General features: G+C 36.9%; 2 protein-coding genes across 4 annotated transcripts; one reads left to right on the forward strand and one right to left on the reverse strand.

Moving 5' to 3' along the window:
• Positions 1-962: 962 nt before the first annotated feature.
• Positions 963-7,564, forward strand: LOC134812741 (paternally-expressed gene 3 protein-like). Of its 2 annotated transcripts, XM_063820287.1 has the most exons (5): positions 976-1,035; positions 3,064-3,333; positions 4,369-4,452; positions 4,631-5,634; positions 6,589-7,564. In XM_063820287.1, the coding sequence occupies exons 1-5, from the start codon at positions 993-995 to the stop codon at positions 7,102-7,104; spliced, it is 1,917 nt and encodes a 638-aa protein (XP_063676357.1). In that variant the 5' UTR covers positions 976-992; the 3' UTR covers positions 7,105-7,564. The 2 variants fall into 2 exon arrangements, with proteins under 2 accessions (XP_063676358.1, XP_063676357.1); XM_063820288.1 differs by lacking the exon at positions 3,064-3,333 and having other exon boundaries at positions 963-1,035.
• A 42-nt stretch (positions 7,565-7,606) lies between these two features.
• Positions 7,607-24,819, reverse strand: LOC134812744 (protein downstream neighbor of son homolog). Of its 2 annotated transcripts, XM_063820307.1 has the most exons (13): positions 24,661-24,819; positions 24,370-24,507; positions 24,006-24,059; positions 19,299-19,472; positions 18,723-18,826; positions 18,341-18,397; positions 17,548-17,714; positions 17,304-17,372; positions 17,021-17,143; positions 16,504-16,673; positions 8,438-8,566; positions 8,187-8,276; positions 7,873-8,144 (listed from the first exon to the last, which is right to left on the reverse strand). In XM_063820307.1, the coding sequence occupies exons 1-13, from the start codon at positions 24,811-24,813 to the stop codon at positions 7,953-7,955; spliced, it is 1,620 nt and encodes a 539-aa protein (XP_063676377.1). In that variant the 5' UTR covers positions 24,814-24,819; the 3' UTR covers positions 7,873-7,952. The 2 variants fall into 2 exon arrangements, with proteins under 2 accessions (XP_063676376.1, XP_063676377.1); XM_063820306.1 differs by having other exon boundaries at positions 7,607-8,276.
• Positions 24,820-25,085: the final 266 nt, after the last annotated feature.

Raw genomic sequence — 25,085 nt, forward strand, 5'->3', positions numbered from 1 at the left:
TAATTACAGCCGAATTTATCATCATATTCCAGGATCGTGATTTCAGAATTTGATTTATAATAGGAACAGAGAGTGAGCCCGGTCATCTGGTGAAACACCCCAACAGACCTGGGTCACGTGATGCCCAAATATGGCTGTAATCCCGGGAATAGTCTGTCTTCCTCGGGCAATTACCGCCAGCATATCCGGTCAATTTATGAGCAATTAGCGACCGATTTCTCGTAAATAGAGAAAGAGATCCTGCTATTTTCAACCTATTAATAAGTCTCGGATCAAACCTCGCTAAACAGATTCGAAGCTATTTGTGATACTTCCCCGTTGACCCATTATTATGCCTTTTTAGTTAGCATATTTTGATCTTTATAACACTGATTACTATGATACGTCTTCATTATTTGACGGGCCGATTTCTTAAATGCTAAACGATTAAAAGTATAAAAATGTGTTGCGAATGCCGAATAGAGAGACTTCTGTTTCAAGGCATACACTTCAACAGGAGTGTCAAACTATAGAATTATTTCAGTGTTGAATATTAATAATATCAACCCTGTCCAGTGTGCACTATTCGCCACACAGTGTTTATCAGACATTGTGATTTCAAAGCTCAGTGTTCGTAGTATATGCATCTTTTATTGTGATTTTAACTACCATGTGACCAATCTTAAAACCATTGTATCGCTCACAGTTTTCTTAAAACTGTCCAAAAGTTAAGAAGATCGGTTCTTTCTACAAAATTGTTCAGATCTTTGGGAATCAAATCTTGAACATGTTCGTCACATGATCCGTAAGCACAACAGATGGACATTGCACATTGCACATTTCACAATTCACATTGCACATTGCACATTGCACATTGCACATTGCACATTGCACATTGCACATTGCACATTGCACATTGCACATTGCACATTGCACATTGCACATTGCACATGATGATTGTTAATGAAACTAACTTCACCCTCTTAATCTAGCACATCAAGTGGAAGCTGAACATGTCTGATACACAGGAAACACCCGTACTGGAATCACAGTCTGGTAAGTAGTCTGGTATTCTCAGAGAGATTATTTGAGTTTTAATGTTAGGTGAAAATACCAGTGTTGCAGTCCGCTCTTTTACTCGCACAGCGGCATGTATCTGACTAAAACCACCCGGTCAGATCCTAGTAAAGACACGGTACTTTACCGGAACCATTCGCATGTTATTTATCGCTGCAGCGCATCCGGCAAAATTGATTTAATTTACAGCTTATATTGCAAAATCGCATATTTAAACCTTTTAAAACATATCCTTGCGTTTCACATATTATGCTACAAATACTTATGCTTCATTCAGAGACATATTATGAGCTCTATCTAATTATTTCCTCGTGAATCCGACAGGCCAAAAAAATGTGTACTGATAAAAAACTGCATTGACACAATCCCACGTCAATTTCTTTTAAATAAATCTAACGTAAAACTAAACTTACGCATTAGTCTTATAAAATATATTACAAAGGCCATCTCAGTCAGGAAATCTATACAATAAACTCCGGGTCGAATTGAAACAATAAAATCATTTATCAATCCGTACAAAGCGACTCAACCCGACAGCTATCTACACACTATGTAATATATAATAATAATACAGTAGATATTATGATACAGTACACTTAAAATGAACTACAATTTTCCGAGTAAATAACCGAGCTCTCTTGTCTCAACCGTTTCCACTGCAATTATTGAGTACAAATGAGGACCACAGGATGTTGGCGTTGCGGTGATATTGCTCGGCTGTTTTGCTTTGTTCGTGCTGATAGGAACAAAGGTAAAAATGCTATCTTTCATTTCGATACGTAATACCCAATCACGTGTAACTTTTGGTAACTTTTTGTATTACAAAAAGTCAACTTTGTTACACAATTGTTGTCAGGTTATGATGGGGGGTATCCAATGGTGAAAAATGGCGAATGCTTTTAATGGTGAATCAGGTTTCCAAATTGTAAAATTTCACCATTTTTCACAATTTTTTCGATGAGTATATTTGCCTTTTAGTTTTAGCTTTGACCTGGTGTTATCACTCTAAAACAATATTTGGTTATTAACTCAGATTTTGAGGATATAAAGAAACAATTAAAGATGTGTTTCATTATATTGAAAGTAAGTCTAGGTTTTACATTTACAATTCGGAAACTTGATTCACCCAAACTATCAATCACCATTTTTCATCAAACCTAGTGAACATGGTGAGAAAGGTACATTGAAACTGGTAACTTTAAGTGAAAATGGTGAGAAAGGTACATTGATACCGGTACTTTTTGGTGAACTTGGCGAGTAAGGTACATCAAAAATGGTAACTTTTGGTGAACATGGAGAGTAAGGTACATCAAAAATGGTAACTTTTGGTGAACATGGCGAGTAAGGTACATCAAAAGTATTAACTTTTGGTGATCATGGCGAGTAAGGTATATCGAAACTGAGCTCTCGGTATCGTCGTATACTACCAGAATACACATTTAATATTTCAATTTGATATTTCGAAAGCAAAACATTCAAATGGTGAAAAATGGTGAATGATTTTTATGGTGAATCGACTTTCCAAATTGTAAAATTTCACAATTTTTCACAATTTTTCATCATTTTTCACCATTGGAAACCCCCCGATATGATCATACTCAGACCCCTTAGTTTTATAGGTCCTGATGTGCAAAAAACAACCTAAAATTCATTTGCTTGGTACTTGATTGGTGTTTGTCCAAATGTCAAAGTTAACAAGTCCAGTCTATCAAGTCTGTACTCACAATCGTTGTCGTTTGTATTTGTGGCTGTTGTCGTATTATCATATTGGGAGTTTGTTGATTATACTGGGAGTTTGCTAATCCACATTTTTCTACAATATCGTTTGAAATAATTTTACTCGCTATTTTGATGAGTGGAAAGTTTGATAAGCGAGTCAGCTATACTTTTTGAGTTATAACTGCTGGCTTCATGTGATGATCTGCGCTTCTCAGCTTCCTGCTCGACTCTGGTATTGGCTCTAATCTTCAGCTTAAAAGGCTGATTTGACAGCTCCATACTCCACAGGAATCTTCCCACCACTCAAGGATTCAAAATGGAGTTGGGCTCACGATGGTACAAATATCAATGGTGCTCTAGACTTACTGGGAGATGGAGGTGTTAAATGGTGCGAGGGAGAAAGGCAGGGAGGATGGGAAGTCAGGGAAAATGGAACTGTTCTCGATGTGACGTTCGGGGGAGTATGTCACAAGTTCACCTACAAAGATAATACAGCTGTACTTTTCTGTCCTGATAGGAAGCCTCCAAGTGTCATGGGAGTTATTAATCCCTCTCCAGGTATATTATATGTATATATAATATACAAGTCTGCTTTACCTGAATTTCGTACGCAAAATTGTTCAACTCTTACTTCAAAATACTGATGTTTGTGATAACTTTAGTTCTTTGGAATTTGGAAAGAGTTCGGGTTGAACTTCTTGGGCTTTCTAATTCCTTTTCACGGTGATGTTGTCCGAAGGTGCAATCGTTCTATCATTCAGAATTTTGACTTGTCCCTCTTTTGCAAGAGACACCGAGCATTACTTTTGCTCTTCAATGGTTGAGAAGCAGCCGTGCTAATTTCAAAATATGTTTTGGAAGTAAGCTTTTCAAACTATAGCAAAGAGCCATCAAGTCCGCTGCCCAAAAAATACATTATAATCGAAATGACTGAAAATCAAGGATAAAACTACACCAATTTAAATGTTACGGTTATCAGTGTACAAACCTTACCCTGGTTAAATGATAACATTTGTATTTCTTTGAATTCTTTAGTAATTCTAAATATTTTGCTGCTGTGGTGGGTTCAAAGTATACCCATTATAAATGACATATGTAAAACAAGAGGCGAATTTATCGTATAACTGGAGAGATGTATTTGTTTCTTTGTCCCAAGCTTCATTTTACTAAGTGGTTTCCAACCCAACAATTAATCAGTGTGGTTTAAACAACTAAAATATGGTCGGAAATGGTTGGTTATTTCTCAACTGATTTCTAATTAATAAAGCTATTGATTAATAGTATTTCTAGCTGAAAAGAGCGTCATGATTTGGATCCATATCCTTACCAAGTCCCAAATAAGAAATTTAAACCTAAACCGATTGCAAAGCTACAGAAACTAATATTATTTTAAAAATAAGTAAATTTACTTACAATAAGTTCAGATCAGCCTTCTTTTTCATGCTCCGTTAGTCTTATCTATCATCTTCTAGAGACCCATTATAGCTATGAAGGTGTAGAATAATCAGTATTTTTAAATCGAGCGAATAAAAACTTACTTCAAAGATCTATAATAATTGAATTTGTTATTTTTAACTGATTGTTCTTTTACAGAGAGTAAAATCGAGGAGCCCAAAGCAGTGTTCGACGAGCCTAAAAGTGAGGAAGTAAATGAGGAGGAACCAGTGAAGGAGAACGGTGGGTAGATTTATAATATTGTGTTCATCCTTTAGTTACTCGTTTATGCTTATAAGGTTGCTCAGCAAATCATAGAAGCCCACAAACTCAAATTCAAATTTTATTACAAGCTCATAACCGATTATGATGGAAAACAATAAATTAATGGACAACAGCAAATTGACATTACATACTTCAGGTGAAGCCGCTGCCGAAGAGATCTCAGAAGAGCCAGCCACCGAAGAGGCTTCAGAAAAATCAGCCGCCGAAGAGGCTTCAGAAGCACCAGCCGCCGAAGAGGCTTCAGAAGAACCAGCTGCTGAAGAGGCTTCAGACAAACCAGCTGCTGAAGAGGCTTCAGACAAACCAGCTGCTGAAGAGGCTTCAGACAAACCAGCTGCTGAAGAGGCTTCAGAAGAACCAGCTGCTGAAGAGGCTTCAGACAAACCAGCCGCCGAAGAGGCTTCAGAAGAACCAGCTGCTGAAGAGGCTTCAGACAAACCAGTCGCCGAAGAGGCTTCAGAAGAACCAGCTGCTGAAGAGGCTTCAGACAAACCAGCCGCCGAAGAGGCTTCAGAAGCACCAGCCGCCGAAGAGGCTTCAGGAGAACCAGCTGCTGAAGAGGCTTCAGACAAACCAGCCGCCGAAGAGGCTTCAGAAGAACCAGCTGCTAAAGAGGCTTCAGAAGAACCAGCTGCTGAAGAGGCTTCAGAAGAACCAGCCGCCGAAAAGGCTTCAGAAGAACCAGCCGCCGAAGAGGCTTCAGAAGAACCAGCCGCCGAAGAGGCTTCAGAAGAACCAGCTGCTGAAGAGGCTTCAGAAGCACCAGCTGCTGAAGAGGCTTCAGAAGCACCAGCTGCTGAAGAGGCTTCAGAAGCACCAGCTGCTGAAGAGGCTTCAGAAGAACTAGCTGCTGAAGAGGCTTCAGAAGCACCAGCCGCCGAAGAGGCTTCAGAAGAACCAGCTGCTGAAGAGGCTTCAGAAGAACCAGCTGATGAAGAAGCTTCAGAAGAGCCAGTCGCTGAGGAGGCTTCAGAAGAACCAGCCGCCGAAGAGGCTTCAGAAGAACCAGTCGCCGAAGAGGCTTCAGACGAACCAGTTGCTGAAGAGGCTTCAGAAGAACCAGCTGCCGAAGAGGCTTCAGAAGAGCCAGCTGCAGAAGAGGCTTCAGAAGAACCAGCTGCCGAAGAGGCTGTAGTAGAGGTAAGTTATGTTTCTAAAACTAAAGGCCAATTTTTAAGCGGCTAAATTGTCTTTATTCGGTTGAAATGATAATTTTGAATTCATGAAACCTTAGGTTGAAGATCATTATCCACAGTTACACTGCTTAGTAGCGCTCACAGTTAATAGATAAAGTCGTATCATATTTCTATACTAGAGTATGTATAATAGTGCTGATTAGGAGCCAGGAAGATTACCGATCTAAATAGTTTCGCCTCAGACTAAAGACTGGCGAATAGTAAAGTACACATCATTTGCCATTATTTTAATTGAACATATTAAGTTTTTGTTCTCAGAATGGGTTGACTAAAGTACAGTTTAACAGAACAAAAGCATGCCTGGCGTAAAATTACTGCGACGCGAAACATGTCTTTACTTGGTGATTTCTTTATAGTAAAATGCTGCCTAACTGTGAGTTGCATTGTTTTTGTCACTTTTGTAGTCGGCTCCTAAGTGACTCTGGTCTTTGGTCGATGAGTACCAGAACAGTTTCTCTTTCCTCTGAGGAGGAGGAGGAGAGCGTTATCTGCTGCGAATATTGTGTGGGTTACAATTAACATAATTATAGTTATACCCATTATAATGAACTCACACTGGTCAATTAAGAGTAGAGAAATTTCTAATATTTTTCATGTCACCTGTTTCCATACAGTTATACAATGAAACCCCGATTTACCGTGGAGTTCGGGGGAAAGGAGAAAGCCGCGGTATATTGAAGACCGCAGCAAGTCGGGGTTTTGATTGTTCTCATCAAATTAAACATTATACATGTTAAGCTCCCATTAAAGGGGAGGAAAATAGCCGCGGTATATCGGAGTTTGCAGTAAATCGGGATTTTATCGCAATTTCGCCACATACGAAGCCATGCACTGCATACACAAGCCATCATGTTTACAAAATCACATTTGACAACCAACTAATCTCTCAATATTTCAGGACGAAGCCGCAGCGGAGGAAGCAGCACAAGAAGAGACTGCACCTGAAGAGGGTGAGGTAGTAGCAGAAGAGGAGGCAGCACCTGAAGAGGGTGAGGTAGTAGCAGAAGAGGCGGCACCAGAAGAGGAAGAAGTAGCTGCAGAGGAAGAACCAGCCGCCGAGGAAGAATCACCAGCAGCTGAAGAAGAAGCAGCCGTTGAGGAAGAATCACCAGCAGCTGAAGAGGAAGCAGCCGAAGAGGAAGAAGCAGCTCCACTTGAGAATGGAGATAATCATGCAGCTGAGAATGGGTCATCTGGAGAGAAGTCTGACATAGAGGAGGAGGTTGAGGATATAAAAATGAGGCTGGACCGACTGGAAAGTGATCAAGGAGCGTTGCAGGACAACGTTAACGACCTCAAGACCAAGTTCGAGGACGGCAGAGTGACCTCGCCGACTAAAAAGAGTCCCGGCAGCAGCGATATCGTGGGCCCCTCAATCCCCATGTCAAACCTGAGGGCTATGTTCGGAAACTGAGCGGAACTTCTTAGATCTTGGATTTAACGTTAAATTAACGGCGAAGATATGTTGTTTGTCTATGTTTCGGCTCATTGAGGACTAAAAGGATTGATATAACATGTTATGAACTAGGATATCCCGAATTAAAGTGTTCAATTTGTCGAGGCAGATCTTTCAATAGCCAGATAGGTGAAACAATTTTTTATTTTACTCTGTAAAATTTGTTATTTTACTCTGTAAAATGCAAGAGGAAATTTCTGCACATTTTGGTACGCGTGTGCAGACTTCCTCTATTTTAAGATGGACGATTTTTTGATTTTAAGAACTTTTGAGAGCCGTCTATTGGGGGCCCCCCATCTTTTTAAGCAGTCGAAATTAAATCTTTATTTCCTGCGTGGAATTTGTGACGCTTTTTCTTAAATTCGTCATGAAATTTTGCTAAATTGTGTATTATATTGGAATTGTTTTGTATGTGAAATCCTTTATTCTTTTTATACAAACCAGCAAACATCGTGAAATTCACATTTGGGCGTGGAAAATGAAATAACAGCTGAGCAAGTAAACAATGGTAAATAATTGGCCTATAGTTTTCTTTTAGTTGGATAATGACCTATCAATAGGAGTTACTTAACTTGGCGAAATAAACACATTGAGTAATGAACGCAGTATCGTAGTTATAAATAACAAATTATTACTGGTCTTATATTTATAATCAGAAATTATCCATCGGAAGTTGATAATGCCAAAGTATTTGCAGACGAAAATGATTGAAACTTATTTACATAAAATTGACCCAGAAAATATCCCAAAAATTACAAATATTACAGACACAGAAAAAATAAATGATTTAATATCATCATAATGTCTCATTTTATCGAAAACACACCATCTTTCAAATTTATTTCTTGTATAGTGGCCGTTTCTTCTGCAGATTTTGAGTCCCTCTTGAGTCCCGAGCAATCATTTACAACACCAGAATGTCCTATATCAAATGGGACCAGAAGTTCCGCGATGTTTGAAGATGTAAGGTTGTCAGGGTTACTACTCAGACTGTCAAGGTTACTACTCAGGCTGTCAGGGTTACTACTCAGGCTGTCAAGGTTACAACTAACTGTTGGTGGCTGCTCAGGGTCAGACGAGTTGTAGGCGGTAGAGTTAAGCAGTGATTCAAACTTTCCAGAGAAATCTTTCTGTGGGTTACAGAATATAAAGAGGTTTATCAAACCCCAAATCCTAGGCTACCAGATATCAAAAACTTTCTGGTAATTATATTAACTGGAATGTATGCAGATCAATTAACTAGCACACTAAACCACGCGGATGTCATTTTAAGAATGAAGCGTGATTGTACCTGAGTAGTTCGGAGGAGCTTGTTGATACCCTCCACGTTGGAAGGGAGTATAGGTCCCGTTAAGTGCAGGTAATTAACCACATCCATTGTACCATCGTCTTGTCGGGCATGCGAACTACCGCACTTAACCTGTAATGGAACATGTGAATACATAGAGTAGGGGGGAAATGAATGTGGACAATGGAGCGCTATAATGGCTTATACGGGTCATGGGAATTGTCTTACAACATAAATTCTATTTAAAACCACGATCTTACTTATAAGTTTAAATATGAATTTATCTTCCACTCTGTGGAAATGCCCACTTTCACAGAGATCTCTCACGAGGAAGCTCACAACAGAAAGTTAAACAAAACGAAAAGTCAATCTCTGTCCCATTTTCAAATATGAAAATTTCTGAACACACATTTGACAGATTGGATGGGATTTTTGCCCAAAGACCAATTAGTCAGTTAATTGACGATGTTATGAAACCAAATTGAGGTACTGGAAGTCAAAATCACGAAGAAAATTGAAAAATCATATTGTCCCAAACTCTGTCCCATTTTCAGTTTTTCACGATGAAATTTTCAGGACCGAAATTTTACAGTTTTGACTGAATTAATCACCCCCAACCAATTAGTCAGTCAACTATAGACCCCATACGACACGATTGAGGTGCTGGAAGTTTGATTTCGGTCCAAGGAAGCTCACAGCAGAAAGTTTAACAAAACGAAAAGCCATACTTTTCAATCTCTGTCCCATTTTCAAATATGAAATGAAATGAAAATGAAATGAAATAAAGCATTTTTATCCCGCTTATATCAACAATCCAAATAAAAATAAAGATTGCCGATGTCAAACCGGCTGGCCTATGAATATACCCCAAACTAAGATAATCAGTTAATGAGAATGATATTTTTAAAAAAAATCCAAAACCAAATTACTTATTGACATTAAAAGTTAGTATAGCAACGGTAAAAAAACAACTTAAGGATGTATATCATTAAACATTATTATAAATCGTTCACTCCACTACCTTGTCCATACAACAAATTTTACCACTTCTGATATAATAATGTTTATCTGTGTCTTCTTTGGCAATCTGTTTCATCTCTAAGACCAACTGTTGATGGATAGTTCGTTCCTCAGGTGATCGGTCCGGAGAAATGAAAACAGTTTTATGACGTGGAATCAGTCTCAGTTCTTTGGCTTTCACTAATATCTGATGGACTGTACTTGAATTTTCAAAAGAAACTTTAACCGGTCTAATCTTTATAGCTAACTTCTTCCCAACCCGGACAGCTTCGAAGTGTGGCTTTTCGTCAATCTGCTGAAACATCTCGCCAACTTCATGACTCAGATTCTCTTCACTAATCTCCTCGAAACCAAATATTAACACATTCTTAGTTCGATCCTTCTGTACAACCTTTTTCAAGCTCTCTTCTGTGAGTACAGGTGCGGCTGAGAAAATTTCTAAACACACATTTGACAGATTGGATGGACTTTTTGCCCAAAGACCAATTAGTCAGTTAATTGATGATGTTATGAAACCAAATTGAGGTACTGGAAGTCAAAATAAAGAAGAAAATTGAAAAATCATATTGTCCCAAACTCTGTCCCATTTTCAGTTTTTCAAGATGAAATTTCCAGGACCGAAATTTTACAGTTTTGACTGAATTTCTCACCCGCAACCAATTAGTCATTTGAACTATAGACCCCATAGGGGTGGCCAATGGCATAAAATGGCATAAAATGGCATAAAATGGAGAATATTTCTATGCAGAAAATGGAAAAACCTATGAGTAATTCTCCATTTTCTTCATTTATGCCATTGGCCCCCCCCCACCCCATACGACACGATTGAGGTGCTGGAAGTTTGATTTCGGTCGAAGGAAGCTCACAGCAGAAAGTTTAACAAAACGAAAAGTCATACTTTTCAATCTCTGTCCCATTTTCAAATATGAAAATTTCTGAACACACATTTGACAGATTGGATGGACTTTTTGCCCAAAGACCAATTAGTCAGTTAATTGATGATGTTATGAAACCAAATTGAGGTACTGGAAGTCAAAATCAGGAAGAAAATTGAAAAATCATATTGTCCCAAACTCTGTCCCTTTTTCAGTTTTTCAAGATGAAATTTCCAGGACCGAAATTTTACAGTTTTGACTGAATTTCTCACCCGCAACCAATTAGTCATTCAACTATAGACCCCATACGACACGATTTAGGTGCTGGAAGTTTGATTTCGGTCGAAGGAAGCTCACAGCAGAAAGTTTAACAAAACGAAAAGTCATACTTTTTAATCTCTGTCCCATTTTCAAATATGAAAATTTCTGAACACACATTTGACAGATTGGATGGACTTTTTGCCCAAAGACCAATTAGTCAGTTAATTGATGATGTTATGAAACCAAATTGAGGTACTGGAAGTCAAAATCAGGAAGAAAATTGAAAAATCATATTGTCCCAAACTCTGTCCCATTTTCAGTTTTTCAAGATGAAATTTCCAGGACCGAAATTTTACAGTTTTGACTGAATTTCTCACCCGCAACCAATTAGTCATTCAACTATAGACCCCATACGACAAGATTGAGGTGCTGGAAGTTTGATTTCGGTTGAAGGAAGCCCACAGCAGAAAGTTTAACAAAACGAAAAGTCATACTTTTCAATCTCTGTCCCATTTTCAAATATGAAAATTTCTGAACACACATTTGACAGATTGGATGGACTTTTTGCCCAAAGACCAATTAGTCAGTTAATTGACGATGTTATGAAACCAAATTGAGGTACTGGAAGTCAAAATCAGGAAGAAAATTGAAAAATCATATTGTCCCAAACTCTGTCCCTTTTTCAGTTTTTCAAGATGAAATTTCCAGGACCGAAATTTTACAGTTTTGACTGAATTTCTCACCAGCAACCAATTAGTCAGTCAACTGTAGACCCCATACGACGCGATTGAGGTGCTGGAAGTTTGATTTCGGTCGAAGGAAGCTCACAGCAGAAAGTTTAACAAAACGAAAAGTCATACTTTTCAATCTCTGTCCCATTTTCAAATATGAAAATTTCTGAACACACATTTGACAGATTGGATGGACTTTTTGCCCAAAGACCAATTAGTCAGTTAATTGATGATGTTATGAAACCAAATTGAGGTACTGGAAGTCAAAATCAGGAAGAAAATTGAAAAATCATATTGTCCCAAACTCTGTCCCATTTTCAGTTTTTCAAGATGAAATTTCCAGGACCGAAATTTTACAGTTTTGACTGAATTTCTCACCCGCAACCAATTAGTCATTCAACTATAGACCCCATACGACACGATTGAGGTGCTGGAAGTTTGATTTCGGTCGAAGGAAGCTCACAGCAGAAAGTTTAACAAAACGAAAAGTCATACTTTTCAATTTCTGTCCCATTTTCAAATATGAAAATTTCTGAACATAAATTTGACAGATTGGATGGACTTTTTGCCCAAAGACCAATTAGTCAGTTAATTGATGATGTTATGAAACCAAATTGAGGTACTGGAAGTCAAAATCAGGAAGAAAATTGAAAAATCATATTGTCCCAAACTCTGTCCCATTTTCAGTTTTTCAAGATGAAATTTCCAGGACCGAAATTTTACAGTTTTGACTGAATTTCTCACCCGCAACCAATTAGTCATTTGAACTATAGACCCCATAGGGGTGGCCAATGGCATAAAATGGCATAAAATGGAGAATATTTCTAAGCGCTTATAACTAAGAAGTTTTGGTCACATGTTAAGTATCAATCTAACTCCTGCCGTATTCCTAATTGTGTTAGTTATTCTGGACAGCTTCGGTTCAAACCCAAAGATCAAGCTGAACTTTTCAATTCTTTCTTTTATAACCAGTTTTCGGATCCTTCACTTTATGACACTGACATCTCTTATGTCAATGATGTTGATTTTGATATTGACTTCGATCATCGGGATGTTCGTAAGCTTCTTTCAAATATTAATTCAAATAAAGCCCAGGGACCAGATGGCATACACGGTAAAATTCTAAAAAATTGTTCCGTAGGTTTAGCTTACCCTCTAACATGCATTTTTCGTGGATCCTACAACAGCGGCTACATTCCACAAGAATGGAAACTTGCAAATGTTGTCCCAATATTTAAGAAAGGTAAGAAAAGTGAGGTTGAAAACTATAGACCAATATCCCTTACTTGTTTAGTCATGAAAGTTTTTGAGCGCATTGTTAAACGTAAACTGCTTTCTTTGACAAGTACCCTTCTTGATCCCAGGCAGCATGGTTTTCTAGAGCACAAGTCATGCACAACCAATATGGTTGACTTTTGTGATAGCCTGGCATTGTCTCTTAACGAAAATATTATCAATCATGTTGTGTATTTTGATTTTGCTAAGGCATTTGATTCTGTAAATCATGATATCCTTCTTCATAAGCTAAAGACCTTATATAACATTGATGGTACACTTCTCAAATTTCTTACCAATTACCTTCAAGGCCGTTACCAAAGAGTGGTTATTGGTAATGAGATGTCATCTACCCTCTCAGTTAATTCTGGTGTCCCCCAGGGCTCTATCCTTGGTCCCTTACTTTTTGTATTGTTTATCAATGATATTCCTCTTGGCCTTTCGGATAATACTGATATTGTTTTGTATGCCGATGATACAAAAATCTGGCGTAAAATACATTCATCTTCTGATAACACTAATTTACAAATGGATATAGACTATCTCTCTGACTGGGCACTAAGAAACAAAATGCGATTCCATCCAGCAAAATGTAAAGTGCTTATTGTTTCAGGAAAACCATCTTTATCTCCTCCATTCGCATATAATCTTGATGGCTTTCCTCTTGTGTATGTAGAGTTAGAAAAAGATCTTGGAGTCGATGTTACTCCTAAGCTAAGTTGGAATAGTCAGTGCGACAGAATTTATACTAAGGCCTGCCAACAACTTGGTATGGTCAGAAGAAATGGCCATATTGTCATTGATCAGAAACGTCGCCGGGCGCTTTACCTTTCCCTGGTTCGTAGCCAATTCGAAAATTGTTCCATAATCTGGCGCCCTTGTAATAAATCACTTAGTGATAAATTAGAAAGTCTCCAAAAGAGAGCTATTAAATGGATTCTGTCTGAAGAGGGCCGCAGTTATCCACCTGAGCAATATGTCAAAAAGTGCAAGCTTGTCGACATTCTCCCTTTGTCTCAAAAGTTTGACTTGAATGATTTTATTTTTTTCCACAGAGTTCTGAACAATTTAATTCCTGTATCGCTGCCTCTCTCTTTATATCAGGGCACTTCTCGACTAAGACGTTGCCACCTCGACAGTCTGTCTATTGTGTCATCAATTTTACCTAAGTTAAGTCAGAATTCACACACCATATGTACCTCAAATAGCCCACTGGCAAAATCATTTTTCTACAGAACACATATACTGTGGAATGGACTCCCTTTACAGGTAAGACAGATTGTGTCTACTAGTCTTTTCAAAGCTGAGGTCACTAAGCATCTATGGAAATGTTTATTAGATAGTGAAACAACAGTCTAGCCAAGTCTCTTTGCTCCCCATATTATTATTTTTTGTTTTATTAAGTTTTTTTATCTACCTTCCTATACTTTCAACATCATATCACACTTCACCCGCACACCTTCTCACACATTAATGACCATATCAGACCTGTATCTAATGTATCTGGAATTTGACGTATGAAATACCAATTTTGACACTATATCCACAGTTATTCACCATGGATTTGTTTGTTATTAAATAGTTTTTCATAAATTTTTGGATTTAGATTAATTCGATGTAATGGGTCCAAGTTACTGCGGACATAGTTCACTATGTGTTTACCGTGTTTGGGTGCCCATCATAGTTTACAGATGGGGGCGATATTTTGAACGATTCTATTTTATATTCATCTATTGCTGTACTCTGTAAAATTTGAAAAGTATTTAATAAAAAATGCAGAAAATGGAAAAACCTATGAGTAATTCTCCATTTTCTTCATTTATGCCATTGGCCCCCCCCCCACCCCATACGACACGATTGAGGTGCTGGAAGTTTGATTTCGGTCGAAGGAAGCTCACAGCAGAAAGTTTAACAAAACGAAAAGTCATACTTTTCAATCTCTGTCCCATTTTCAAATATGAAAATTTCTGAACACACATTTGACAGATTGGATGGACTTTTTGCCCTAAGACCAATTAGTCAGTTAATTGATGATGTTATGAAACCAAATTGAGGTACTGGAAGTCAAAATCAGGAAAAAAATTGAAAAATCATATTGTCCCAAACTCTGTCCCATTTTCAGTTTTTCAAGATGAAATTTCCAGGACCGAAATTTTACAGTTTTGACTGAATTTCTCACCCGCAACCAATTAGTCATTCAACTATAGACCCCATACGACACGATTTAGGTGCTGGAAGTTTGATTTCGGTCGAAGGAAGCTCACAGCAGAAAGTTTAACAAAACGAAAAGTCATACTTTTCAATCTCTGTCCCATTTTCAAATATGAAAATTTCTGAACACACATTGACAGATTGGATGGACTTTTTGCCCAAAGACCAATTAGTCAGTTAATTGATGATTTTATGAAACCAAATTGAGGTACTGGAAGTCAAAATCAGGAAGAAAATTGAAAAATCATATTGTCCCAAACTCTGTCCCATTTTCAGTTTTTCAAGATGAAATTTCCAGGACCGAAATTTTACAGTTTTGACTGAATTTCTCTCCCGCAACCAATTAGTCATTTGAACTATAGACCCCATAGGGGCGGCCAATGGCATAAACCCCATAGGGGCGGCCAATGGCATAAAATGGCATAAAATGGCATAAAATGGCATAAAATGGAGAATATTTCTATGGAGAAAATGGAAAAACCTATGAGTAATTCTCCATTTTCTTCATTTATGCCATTGGCCCCCCCCCACCCCATACGACACGATTGAGGTGCTGGAAGTTTGATTTCGGTCGAAGGAAGCTCACAGCAGAAAGTTTAACAAAACGAAAAGTCATACTTTTCAATCTCTGTCCCATTTTCAAATATGAAAATTTCTGAACACACATTGACAGATTGGATGGACTTTTTGCCCAAAGACCAATTAGTCAGTTAATTGATGATTTTATGAAACCAAATTGAGGTACTGGAAGTCAAAATCAGGAAGAAAATTGAAAAATCATATTGTCCCAAACTCTGTCCCATTTTCAGTTTTTCAAGATGAAATTTCCAGGACCGAAATTTTACAGTTTTGACTGAATTTCTCACCCTTAACCAATTAGTCATTCAACTCTAGACCCCATAGGACACGATTGAGGTGCTGGAAGTTTGATTTCGGTCGAAGGAAGCTCACAGCAGAAAGTTTAACAAAACGAAAAGTCATACTTTTCAAACTCTGTCCCATTTTCAAATATGAAAATTTCTGAACACACATTTGACAGATTGGATGGACTTTTTACCCAAAGACCAATTAGTCAGTTAATTGATGATGTTATGAAACCAAATTGAGGTACTGGAAGTCAAAATCACGAAGAAAATTGAAAAATCATATTGTCCCAAAGGGCGAGTACATGTTCAGGAGGCTGAAGAGACGCTTGTAACGCCTTCTTGTTACCCCCCTTTGAGGGCCCCGAATTATTTTCTGAACGAACGCTCAAAAATAACCGAGAAATCGACCTTCTTATTAACTCATTTTGATGACCGTTTCTAACCTAAAATTATCACCTCCCCGCCAGTATCCACATCTATTAATCAGTTAATTGATGATAGTATGAAACCAAATTGAGGTACTGGAAGTCAAAATTCCGAGGTTATTTTTTGGACAGATATATCACAGTTTTTACTGAATTTTGATACACTAACCGCACCGATTAGTCTATAATATAAAGTCTATAATTTGTAAAAACTATAGAATATAAATTATAGATGCTATAAGGATTAACTAAGCGGATTAACTAATTATAAATTGTGAACAACCAACTTGAAATTTTGGGGAAGCACTTCAATTATCACACCAAATGTGTCTAGAAACTTTGAAGTTTTTTAAACTAACTATATTATATACAGTACTAGATTGAACTTGTCGGGTTGTGACTAACCTGATTGTGTTTGATAGTTCCTCCCACAAATACAGAGGGAGAGAGAAGAGTGGGGGGCACCCCCGCTAATTCCCCTACAGTTGGGATCAGACTCTTGTTGTTGAGCAGGAAGTTGAACACACCCTGTACCTGACTTCCTTGTACTCGTACCAGCGATCTTATACTGTGATCTAGAAAATATTTGGAATATTTACTTGTATTAACCGCATGATATACTTTGATACGGTGGGGGTAAACCGTTCTTTACAAATTACACGTGTTCTTTACACGTGTCTTCTGGAATTTCAAATGGTCGCTGCTGGTAAATTAAAGGCTGTCACGTGTCAGGTGACTCAACTCCCCATTATGACATGGCTATCGATTCATTATACAATTCATTAACATGAAGTTTATAGTACATAAACGTGGTTAAAAACAGACAGATCAATTTTTTCGTCTCACAAACAAGATGAGGAATTGTCAATCAGTCCGGAATATTTCCACTGCAACCCCCCCCCCCCCCCACCACTCAACTAACCTAGCTTTAATCGGCCAGCTGCTCGCATCTTTACAGTAGAAGGATCCAGTTCACTATATCTCTTACTGTCTATACCCAAACTATCGAGGAAGTCTCTAGCGTCGCCAGTCTCTCCATTGGTATCTGACGTACGTGTTAAATAAATTATAAGTAGCTGATTCACAGGTCATAACACAAAAGTATTAGACACAGTCTCATTCAACTGTGTTACCTTTTTAATACAACATTATAATCGACTCCTTAGGTTGTTATATATTGTAATTTTGAGATTAATATAGCTGACCTAGATTTTCCTGCTCCAACGTTTGGGCGTTAAGAACCTCCTGGGCGAGAGGCATCGTAAACTCAATATCTGAAATGGATTTGTTGTTACTTTTGAACCAACAAGCACAGTGCACACCAAGTAAAAGCCTTTACATCTTGAGATATAAGATTTACAATGAACCTAATATTTTTTGGAAATGAGGTTTGTTAATCACTAATCAGCGAGTACATGGAACCCCCCCCCCCCCCCCCTCCAAATGTACCTTCTTGTTTCAGAGAGTTTCGTACACCGTATGTAGTGGGAACCAAATCAGCACACAGCCCCTCCGCCCTGCTCCGGAATAGCACAGTAGTCTGGTGACTACACACGTAGAAATAGGGACAGTGCCCTGCTTTCAGGAGCCCAAATAAACTCTCAAACGAAGCACACCTAAAGTTGAGAGCACTTCAAAATGCTTAATAGTAATTTTGGGTATAGCTGGTTGTACAAGGAATTCTAGTATGTTAAAAAGACAGAAGTATGTTAAAAAGACAGAAGTATGTTAAAAAGACAGAAGTATGTTAAAAAGACAGAAGTACGTGATCGATAACAAAATGTGAATAAGTTTAATTTCTACAAATACGTATATATATACGCGCGTGCGTTTGTTGTGATTCCTGAACACCCAAGGTTTTACTCAATGCGCGTTACGTAAAATTTTGGCGGGAAGCTTTAGGGTCCGCTATGCGCCTATGCTGCAGGCTGCACTACATGAAGGATATACATCATACATGACAGCGTTTACGCTTTTATTTCGATAATCTTAATGTTGAGAGCTTTATCAGACTATTTCCCATCAAAGTATATGATATTTTGTCTAAATGACGTCCCCCAGGGCCCAGCGCCAGTCGTTGCATCACTTTTTACATGATCTAGTTAGGTTTAGTACTGCACCTGTTATCCCAGTTATGCAATTCTATGTAAGGTTATGCAATATGTACAGTTATTGCATATGTAATAAGAAACTTAAGTATAGATCACTATTTTACAAGACTACCTTATAATATAACTCTCACCAATCATTGAGCAATCCTGTTAAAGCTTCTTGTTTGAACACTGTATTTTCGGATTTGCTGAAACAACGGGTGTTGGTAAAAAATGTTATTGAGGCTTGAAAATTATAAATCACATTTTCATAATAAACCAAGGAGTAGAGTATAGTAGAGTATAGTAGAGTATAGTAGAGTATAGTAGAGTATAGTTGAGAATAGTAGAGTATAGTAGAGTATAGTTGAGTACAGTAGAGTATAGTAGAGTATAGTTGAGTACAGTAGAGTATAGTAGAGTATAGTAGAGTATAGTAGAGTATAGTAGAGTATAGTAGAGTATAGTAGAGTATAGTAGAGTATATTAGAGTATAGTAGAGTATAGTAGAGTATAGTAGAGTAAGATACAAACCTGACGGAGGGTCTGTCCCTAGGAAAGAGTTTTAGCCAGGGTATGTTTGGGTGGACCCAATAAGACAGATAATATCTCAATCTCTCTCTGTCAGAGCAACCCTCCTGTAAATGTTATAAAACTTAATATTTCTAATTTTAGATACCCAAGCATGCTTAAATAGAGAACTTATCAATAATATGGCAGATCCTACAGTATGACTACAGTATGACTACAGTATGATTACAGTATGACTACAGTATGACTACAGTATGATTACAGTATGTGAGTATGACTACAGTATGACTACAGTATGACTACAGTAAGACTACAGTATGATTACAGTATGATTACAGTATGACTACAGTATGACTACAGTATGACTACAGTAGGACTACAGTATGACTACAGTATGACTACAGTATGACTACAGTATGACTACAGTATGACTACAATATGACTACAGTATGACTACAGTATGACTACAGTATGACTACAGTATGACTACAGTATGACTACAGTAGGACTACAGTATGACTACAGTATGATTACGGTATGATTACAGTATGACTACAGTATGACTACAGTATGACTAACGGGGGACTGGTGAGCAGCCAGAAGTTTAGTACAGCAAGCCTCCTCACTAGGCTTGAGAAGTGCGAGAGAACACCACTTAAAGGGTTTGCTACTCTGTAACTTGTACTCCAGCTTTACCGACCAATCTCTAGGTGGAACTGAAAAGGTACTCTTGCTGGGCAATAATCCAATCTCCTGTAATATAATATAATGTAATATTTTATTATTATATATGTAATATAATATAATGAGTGTGCTGTTAAATTATCAGGTTATAAAATAAAAAGTAATTACATTACATCGAATTATATTCAGACTTCAACATCAGAATGGACGCTAAAAAGTTAAAACGTGACATGGTAAAACCTGCAATAATAGACAATATGATCTGAGATTTCAAAACCTGTTATGCCGGAAAGGGGCTTGGTTCAAAAAGTAATATTTCAGTTATTTTTGATATGTATTTTGAAATGTAATAATTTATCTATAATTTAAAACAAAAATTGAACTGATTGACCTATTTGTTAGATTTTAAGGGCCATTCAAAATTTGGACACGATTCTTGAAACACCCTGTACATATTAGTTTTAGTTTCTTGCTTCCAGCACTAAGTCAGATTAGGACTATTCAAATCAACTATCTCTTACATAATCAGCATCCTACACAAAGCACTAGACCTGTTTGTACCAAAACAAACAGCCTCATCTACGATGATATAACAGAGGTGCAGATAAGATGAAACTGAGTAGATGACTCATCACGTGGCTCAGAACTGCGGTAGTCAACTCTTTCAATTTAAATTTGCATTTTTAAAGCACATCAGTTTTTGAAATGCTTATTTTGCGAGGAATTTTGATATGTGTTTTGGTTGTTTTATTCTAGATAATTTGTTTTATAACCTTTCTGAATTGTTTTTATTTAAATTCGTACGGTTTTGTAGTTTGTACCGGCTATTCAAAAAGGAATTGGTTATCTTATTGATAGGTGATACAGACACAGTGTTTATCACGTGACTTAACTATGGAGGGCACAACAAACGTTCAAGACAGGAAAGAAATTGCAGGAAAGTATCGATAAAATATACTATATACAGAAATATTGCCACTGATAAGATCCCAATGACAGTAAAGAACATTTCAGAAAAAATTCTTTTGTTATTTTAAATTTGCATTTAGTACAGATAATTAAATTTTCACGTGATCCATTCCGATGTACTATTTATTGAAAGGAAGTAAGGATATAGTGCTGTTATTTGCAGCACATTTTTCTTCTTCCATTTCCATCCTGTGTTTTGTTCATTCGGCAGAAAATTGTACACAAGTAATTACTCGATAGCAAGTATCAAGGAATATCAGTCTTATATTGTTAGAATTATTTCTTGTTCGTCAGAATTCTTTCTCATTAAAACCACCCTAGAACAGCGAACCTCTCCAGGATATCACACCAGAACCATTCGACATAATATATTGTTACTGAACCAATTTAGTGTTGTATTATCTACAAGTTACCCGGTACTCGTAATCAAGTTATACTTCTAATCAAATTATACTTTTAATACTTTCAACACTACTATATAACAAATAATTTGAGGCTCTAACGATGTAGTTTTACGAAGATTTCAAGCCTTTTTTGTTGTGTATTTCCCTTTGTGTCCAAAAGCATAGCAAATTATACTTCTTGTCATTGTAAGATGTTCATTCAGAAGTCAAGCTTATTGTCTTGTTCCAATGATTCTGCAAGAAGTTTCCGTCCTCGTCTGCTATCAGTTTAGAAGATCGGAGAGATAAATTACATATCGTAGTGTGTGACGTGGTGAATTACTATCTAGTGCTACAGATAATTAGTAATTAGAAAGTCTTTTATTAGAATCAGCATCCTACACAAAAATATCAGATCTGTTCGTACCAAGTTGCAAAATTAGAATTAATCAATAATCAGTAGACCATGGCTAAGATGAAACTGAGTAGCTGACGTAGGAACAGGATTGTCCGATCACCTCATCACGTGATTCCCACCTTATCACGTGTCACTAAACTGTGCCACTGCAAGGCTTGAGAGGTGGTATTGTTAGCCAGTATCTAGTCAAAATTGGTTACAATATGTTCAATTTTCAAGCTAGTTTGAAAAATTTTCAACACTATCTACACTGTTTTTTTGCATTATTTGATTTAAATATTTAAATATAATTATACTTATAGTGTTTAAATGATACGTGTTTAAGTAACCTTCTTCTTATGACCCTGGTAGATTCAACATGCACATTTGGTATATTTGCTCATGCGTGATAAATCATAGACTAAGATATGAAGCCAAACTAAGCATCTAATTATAAATTGCCTATTATATATTGCCTATATTATATTGCTTTGTAAGTTGTATATAAATGTGGCCTGCAGTCATTTAGTCTTTACGATCTGAAACTTGACGAGTTCATTTTTTAGTTGTAAAGCTTTGACTTAATAATTCCTGAGCCTTCAAAATCTATTTGCTGAGATTTACTGAGCTTTAACTATACATACATTTTCAAAATTAAAAAATACCTTCCTCCCCGTTTTATGTAATTTACATCATTTTGAGCCAATTGAAAAATTGTATTTTTATTAATAACTAATCCAATTAACTGAAAAAGTTTTCTCATTGATAAGATAAACAACCTCGATTAGTTCGCAGCATTCTACGATGTTCCCAACTAAAGATATTTAAAAACAAGAAAGGCGGGAAAAAGTGGCCTTAAGACTCCTGAAAATGTTTGGGAAATAGGTGTCCATTTTCGCAAATTATCGATTATGACAACAACCCTATATTATCATGACGACAGTAACAAAACTGCTTATGGCATTAAAAGTGATGCTATAAGATACACTTGGGCAGGATACTTTCTATTCGTCATTGCTTCATCGTTAATAGGAGACACAGCCATTCTCATAGGATCCATAAAGTACAACGCCATTAAACTTCACCGAGTCATCATTGTCATCATCCAGCACATAGCATTCTGTGACCTGATTGTATCTGCTACCTACGTTCTCCCAAAGTTGGTCTCTGTCCTTTCTGATGAGTGGGAGCTAGGAAACGTCTTCTGCTACATGTGCTCCTATGGACAGTTCTTTTCTAACCTGACGAGTTGGTTGCTAATCTGTGCCATGACAACAAGCAAGCTGCTCCTCCTCAAATATCCCCTCCAATTTAGAACAACCTCTTTGAAGAAAGCGCACTTGATCTGCTTGGCATGCTGGTTGGCATCTTTCACTTTCCCTGTGATTCTCCTTGCCGGAGATAAAGATGATGTTTTCTTTTCGTATAGGGGTTATCTATGCGATTATGGTTTCTCATCGGAGATTTGGCACTATCTGAGGCCTTTTATTGCAGTGGTGTACGGATTTATTCCACCATGCCTGGTTGTATCAACCACTCTTTGTTTGCTGATTACAGCCAGCAAGTTTGTTTCCCGGAGCAGGAAAAATTTAAAGTGGCAGGGGATCGTGACAACAGTCCTTACAGCCACTGTTTACTGCATATCTCTCCTACCATACGTTGCTTACCATATCGGGAAGTCTATCGTGAATCTAGAAGATAAGAGCTCATTCCACACCGCATTCCACACCACTTTTTATAGAGTTGCACTCTCGCTCACGTCTTTAAACACCATGAGCAACTTCTACATATATTGCCTGACCGTGACTAGCTTCAGAGCATTTATCCGGTCGAAGATGCAGCTGTCTTATCAGTACATTACCAACGTGGAAACTTCTACAACCCATGGTAATTAAATATTGATATATAAATATTAATACCATCAATATTTATTTATCAACTTTATTGTCCTGACAGCGGGATTATAATTGAATAGCTTCTGATATTTTACATTTACAATGAAATTTTTGTACTCATTTTTTTCAGGAGAAAGGAGGATTGGCACAGAAGCGAATAATGTAAACGTGGATGAAGGTATTGAACAAACACCAGTTTGATTGTGAAATAGTGACCCAGAAAATTATTAGAAATAACAATATACAATATGATTGCAAGAAGAGAATGATCCTGGCAGAATCAGCTTAAGACTCTCAGGCAATATGGGGGTAAAAATTTCATGGAATAAAATCTTGACAATCTAACGTACTTGACACCTTGCTTATTACTTTGTTATGATCACTAACCTGTTTGCAATTTTGAATGAGCAGTATATATTGGTTTTATTTTTCCTTGATTATTGTTTATTTCTCTCCGTTTCCATCATTGTTTCATTTTCAGGAATTCTTTACAACAAACGATTGTGATTTTTGTTACTTTTCAACTTTTGGCATTAATTAAGCTTTTTTAAATTTACTAATTTAATGTTAGTAAATGTATGTCATTCTTAAGATATTATCATGATTGTAAAGGTTTACATGACCGGCAGTTGAGTTCACTTGCGTGTTTTTTTGACTTCTGTGGCTAACTAATGTGTATATAATAATAATATACTTGCTTAAGAGATTAGAGATGGCATCAAATTTTTTGCGTATGCTCAAATATCGGCATATATTATGGTTTTGACTCATAACAAAATCTGGGTTTTGGGCATGTTGGACCAAATATGGGCATAGTTTTGTTGGTCCTAGTTTGTTGGTCAACTGAACTGCTATTTTGTAAACAAGTTTCACAAACAAAATCAGGGTAAACCCCCCTTTAAGGCCATTACTTGTAACAGTCAAAATGAATTCTTATTATATATTATTTAACACTTACTGGCTGTGAATTTGAAGTGAGTTCTGGCAAAATATAGCTTGATTCACTTGAACCCTGAAAATAGATTCAATGATAGTGATAATCTATATTATATTGATCAATAATCAACAAGTGTGATGAAGTATCATAATATTAAAGTATCATATTAACACTGCTGTAAAACGTCAGTGTAAGTATATGTTTTTAGTCGTCCGAAAATACCAATAATATCATGTTACAATGTTATGTCAATCAAAGTATCAAAGTGCATAGTATTTCTGAGTGTAAGGATACCACCCAAGTTTAACTATCTGGCAGTAACTCTTCAAATTGAGAGAATCATACATCGTATTTTATGTATGTACAATTATTTTATTCAGCTGACCTGTGAAGATGGCGTTTTGTTAAGAACCATATTGAAAATGTTATCCGGCTGTGTAGAACCGGTGTTATCTTTAATGTCTAGTAAGTTCTGTGTTTTTCTCACACTTTGAAACGGGTTCATGAGTTGTCGTTTGCAAATCTGAGGATAACAGAAATATTATTATACTATAAAGTTAATTTAGCTTGCCAAAAATGAAACATTATTACTTTACCGGCAAAAACAAGTTTAGAATTGACTTATATAAACTGCATTGTAATTAACTAAAGTGCCCAGGACACTGGTTATACAAACCTCATCACCGTGACAGTAGTTTTTCTTGACAGTCTTCTTTTCTTTCTTTTCCTTTACATACGGGTCACATTGTGTTCGCTGGGAAGCACCAAATTTCTTCCGTTTCAGTTTCATCATCATTGGAGGTTTCAAACATTTGTTGTTACTCATCATGAATCTCAGACTAAGATGAAATCACATCAATAAAGTAATGTCATTTTCAAAGAGTTAAACGGACTCCACTCATTGTTTCAGAATATTTAGTTCAGATATCTTTAAAGAGTATCGATCCTGGACTGAATTTATCAGTCTTTAAATCAAATTTATTTTTCAGATTTAATTAATTTATCAATTGATTCATAAATCTAACCTCATGGTTGAATAATGACCATTGCTGAAATTATCTGCATATATAATTTTAAAGAAAATTTAAAATCGATGGACTT

The sequence above is a fragment of the Bolinopsis microptera genome, chromosome 3 (genome assembly GCF_026151205.1).
Source record: "Bolinopsis microptera isolate Bmic1 chromosome 3, MBARI_Bmic_1.0, whole genome shotgun sequence".
NCBI lineage: Eukaryota > Metazoa > Ctenophora > Tentaculata > Lobata > Bolinopsidae > Bolinopsis > Bolinopsis microptera.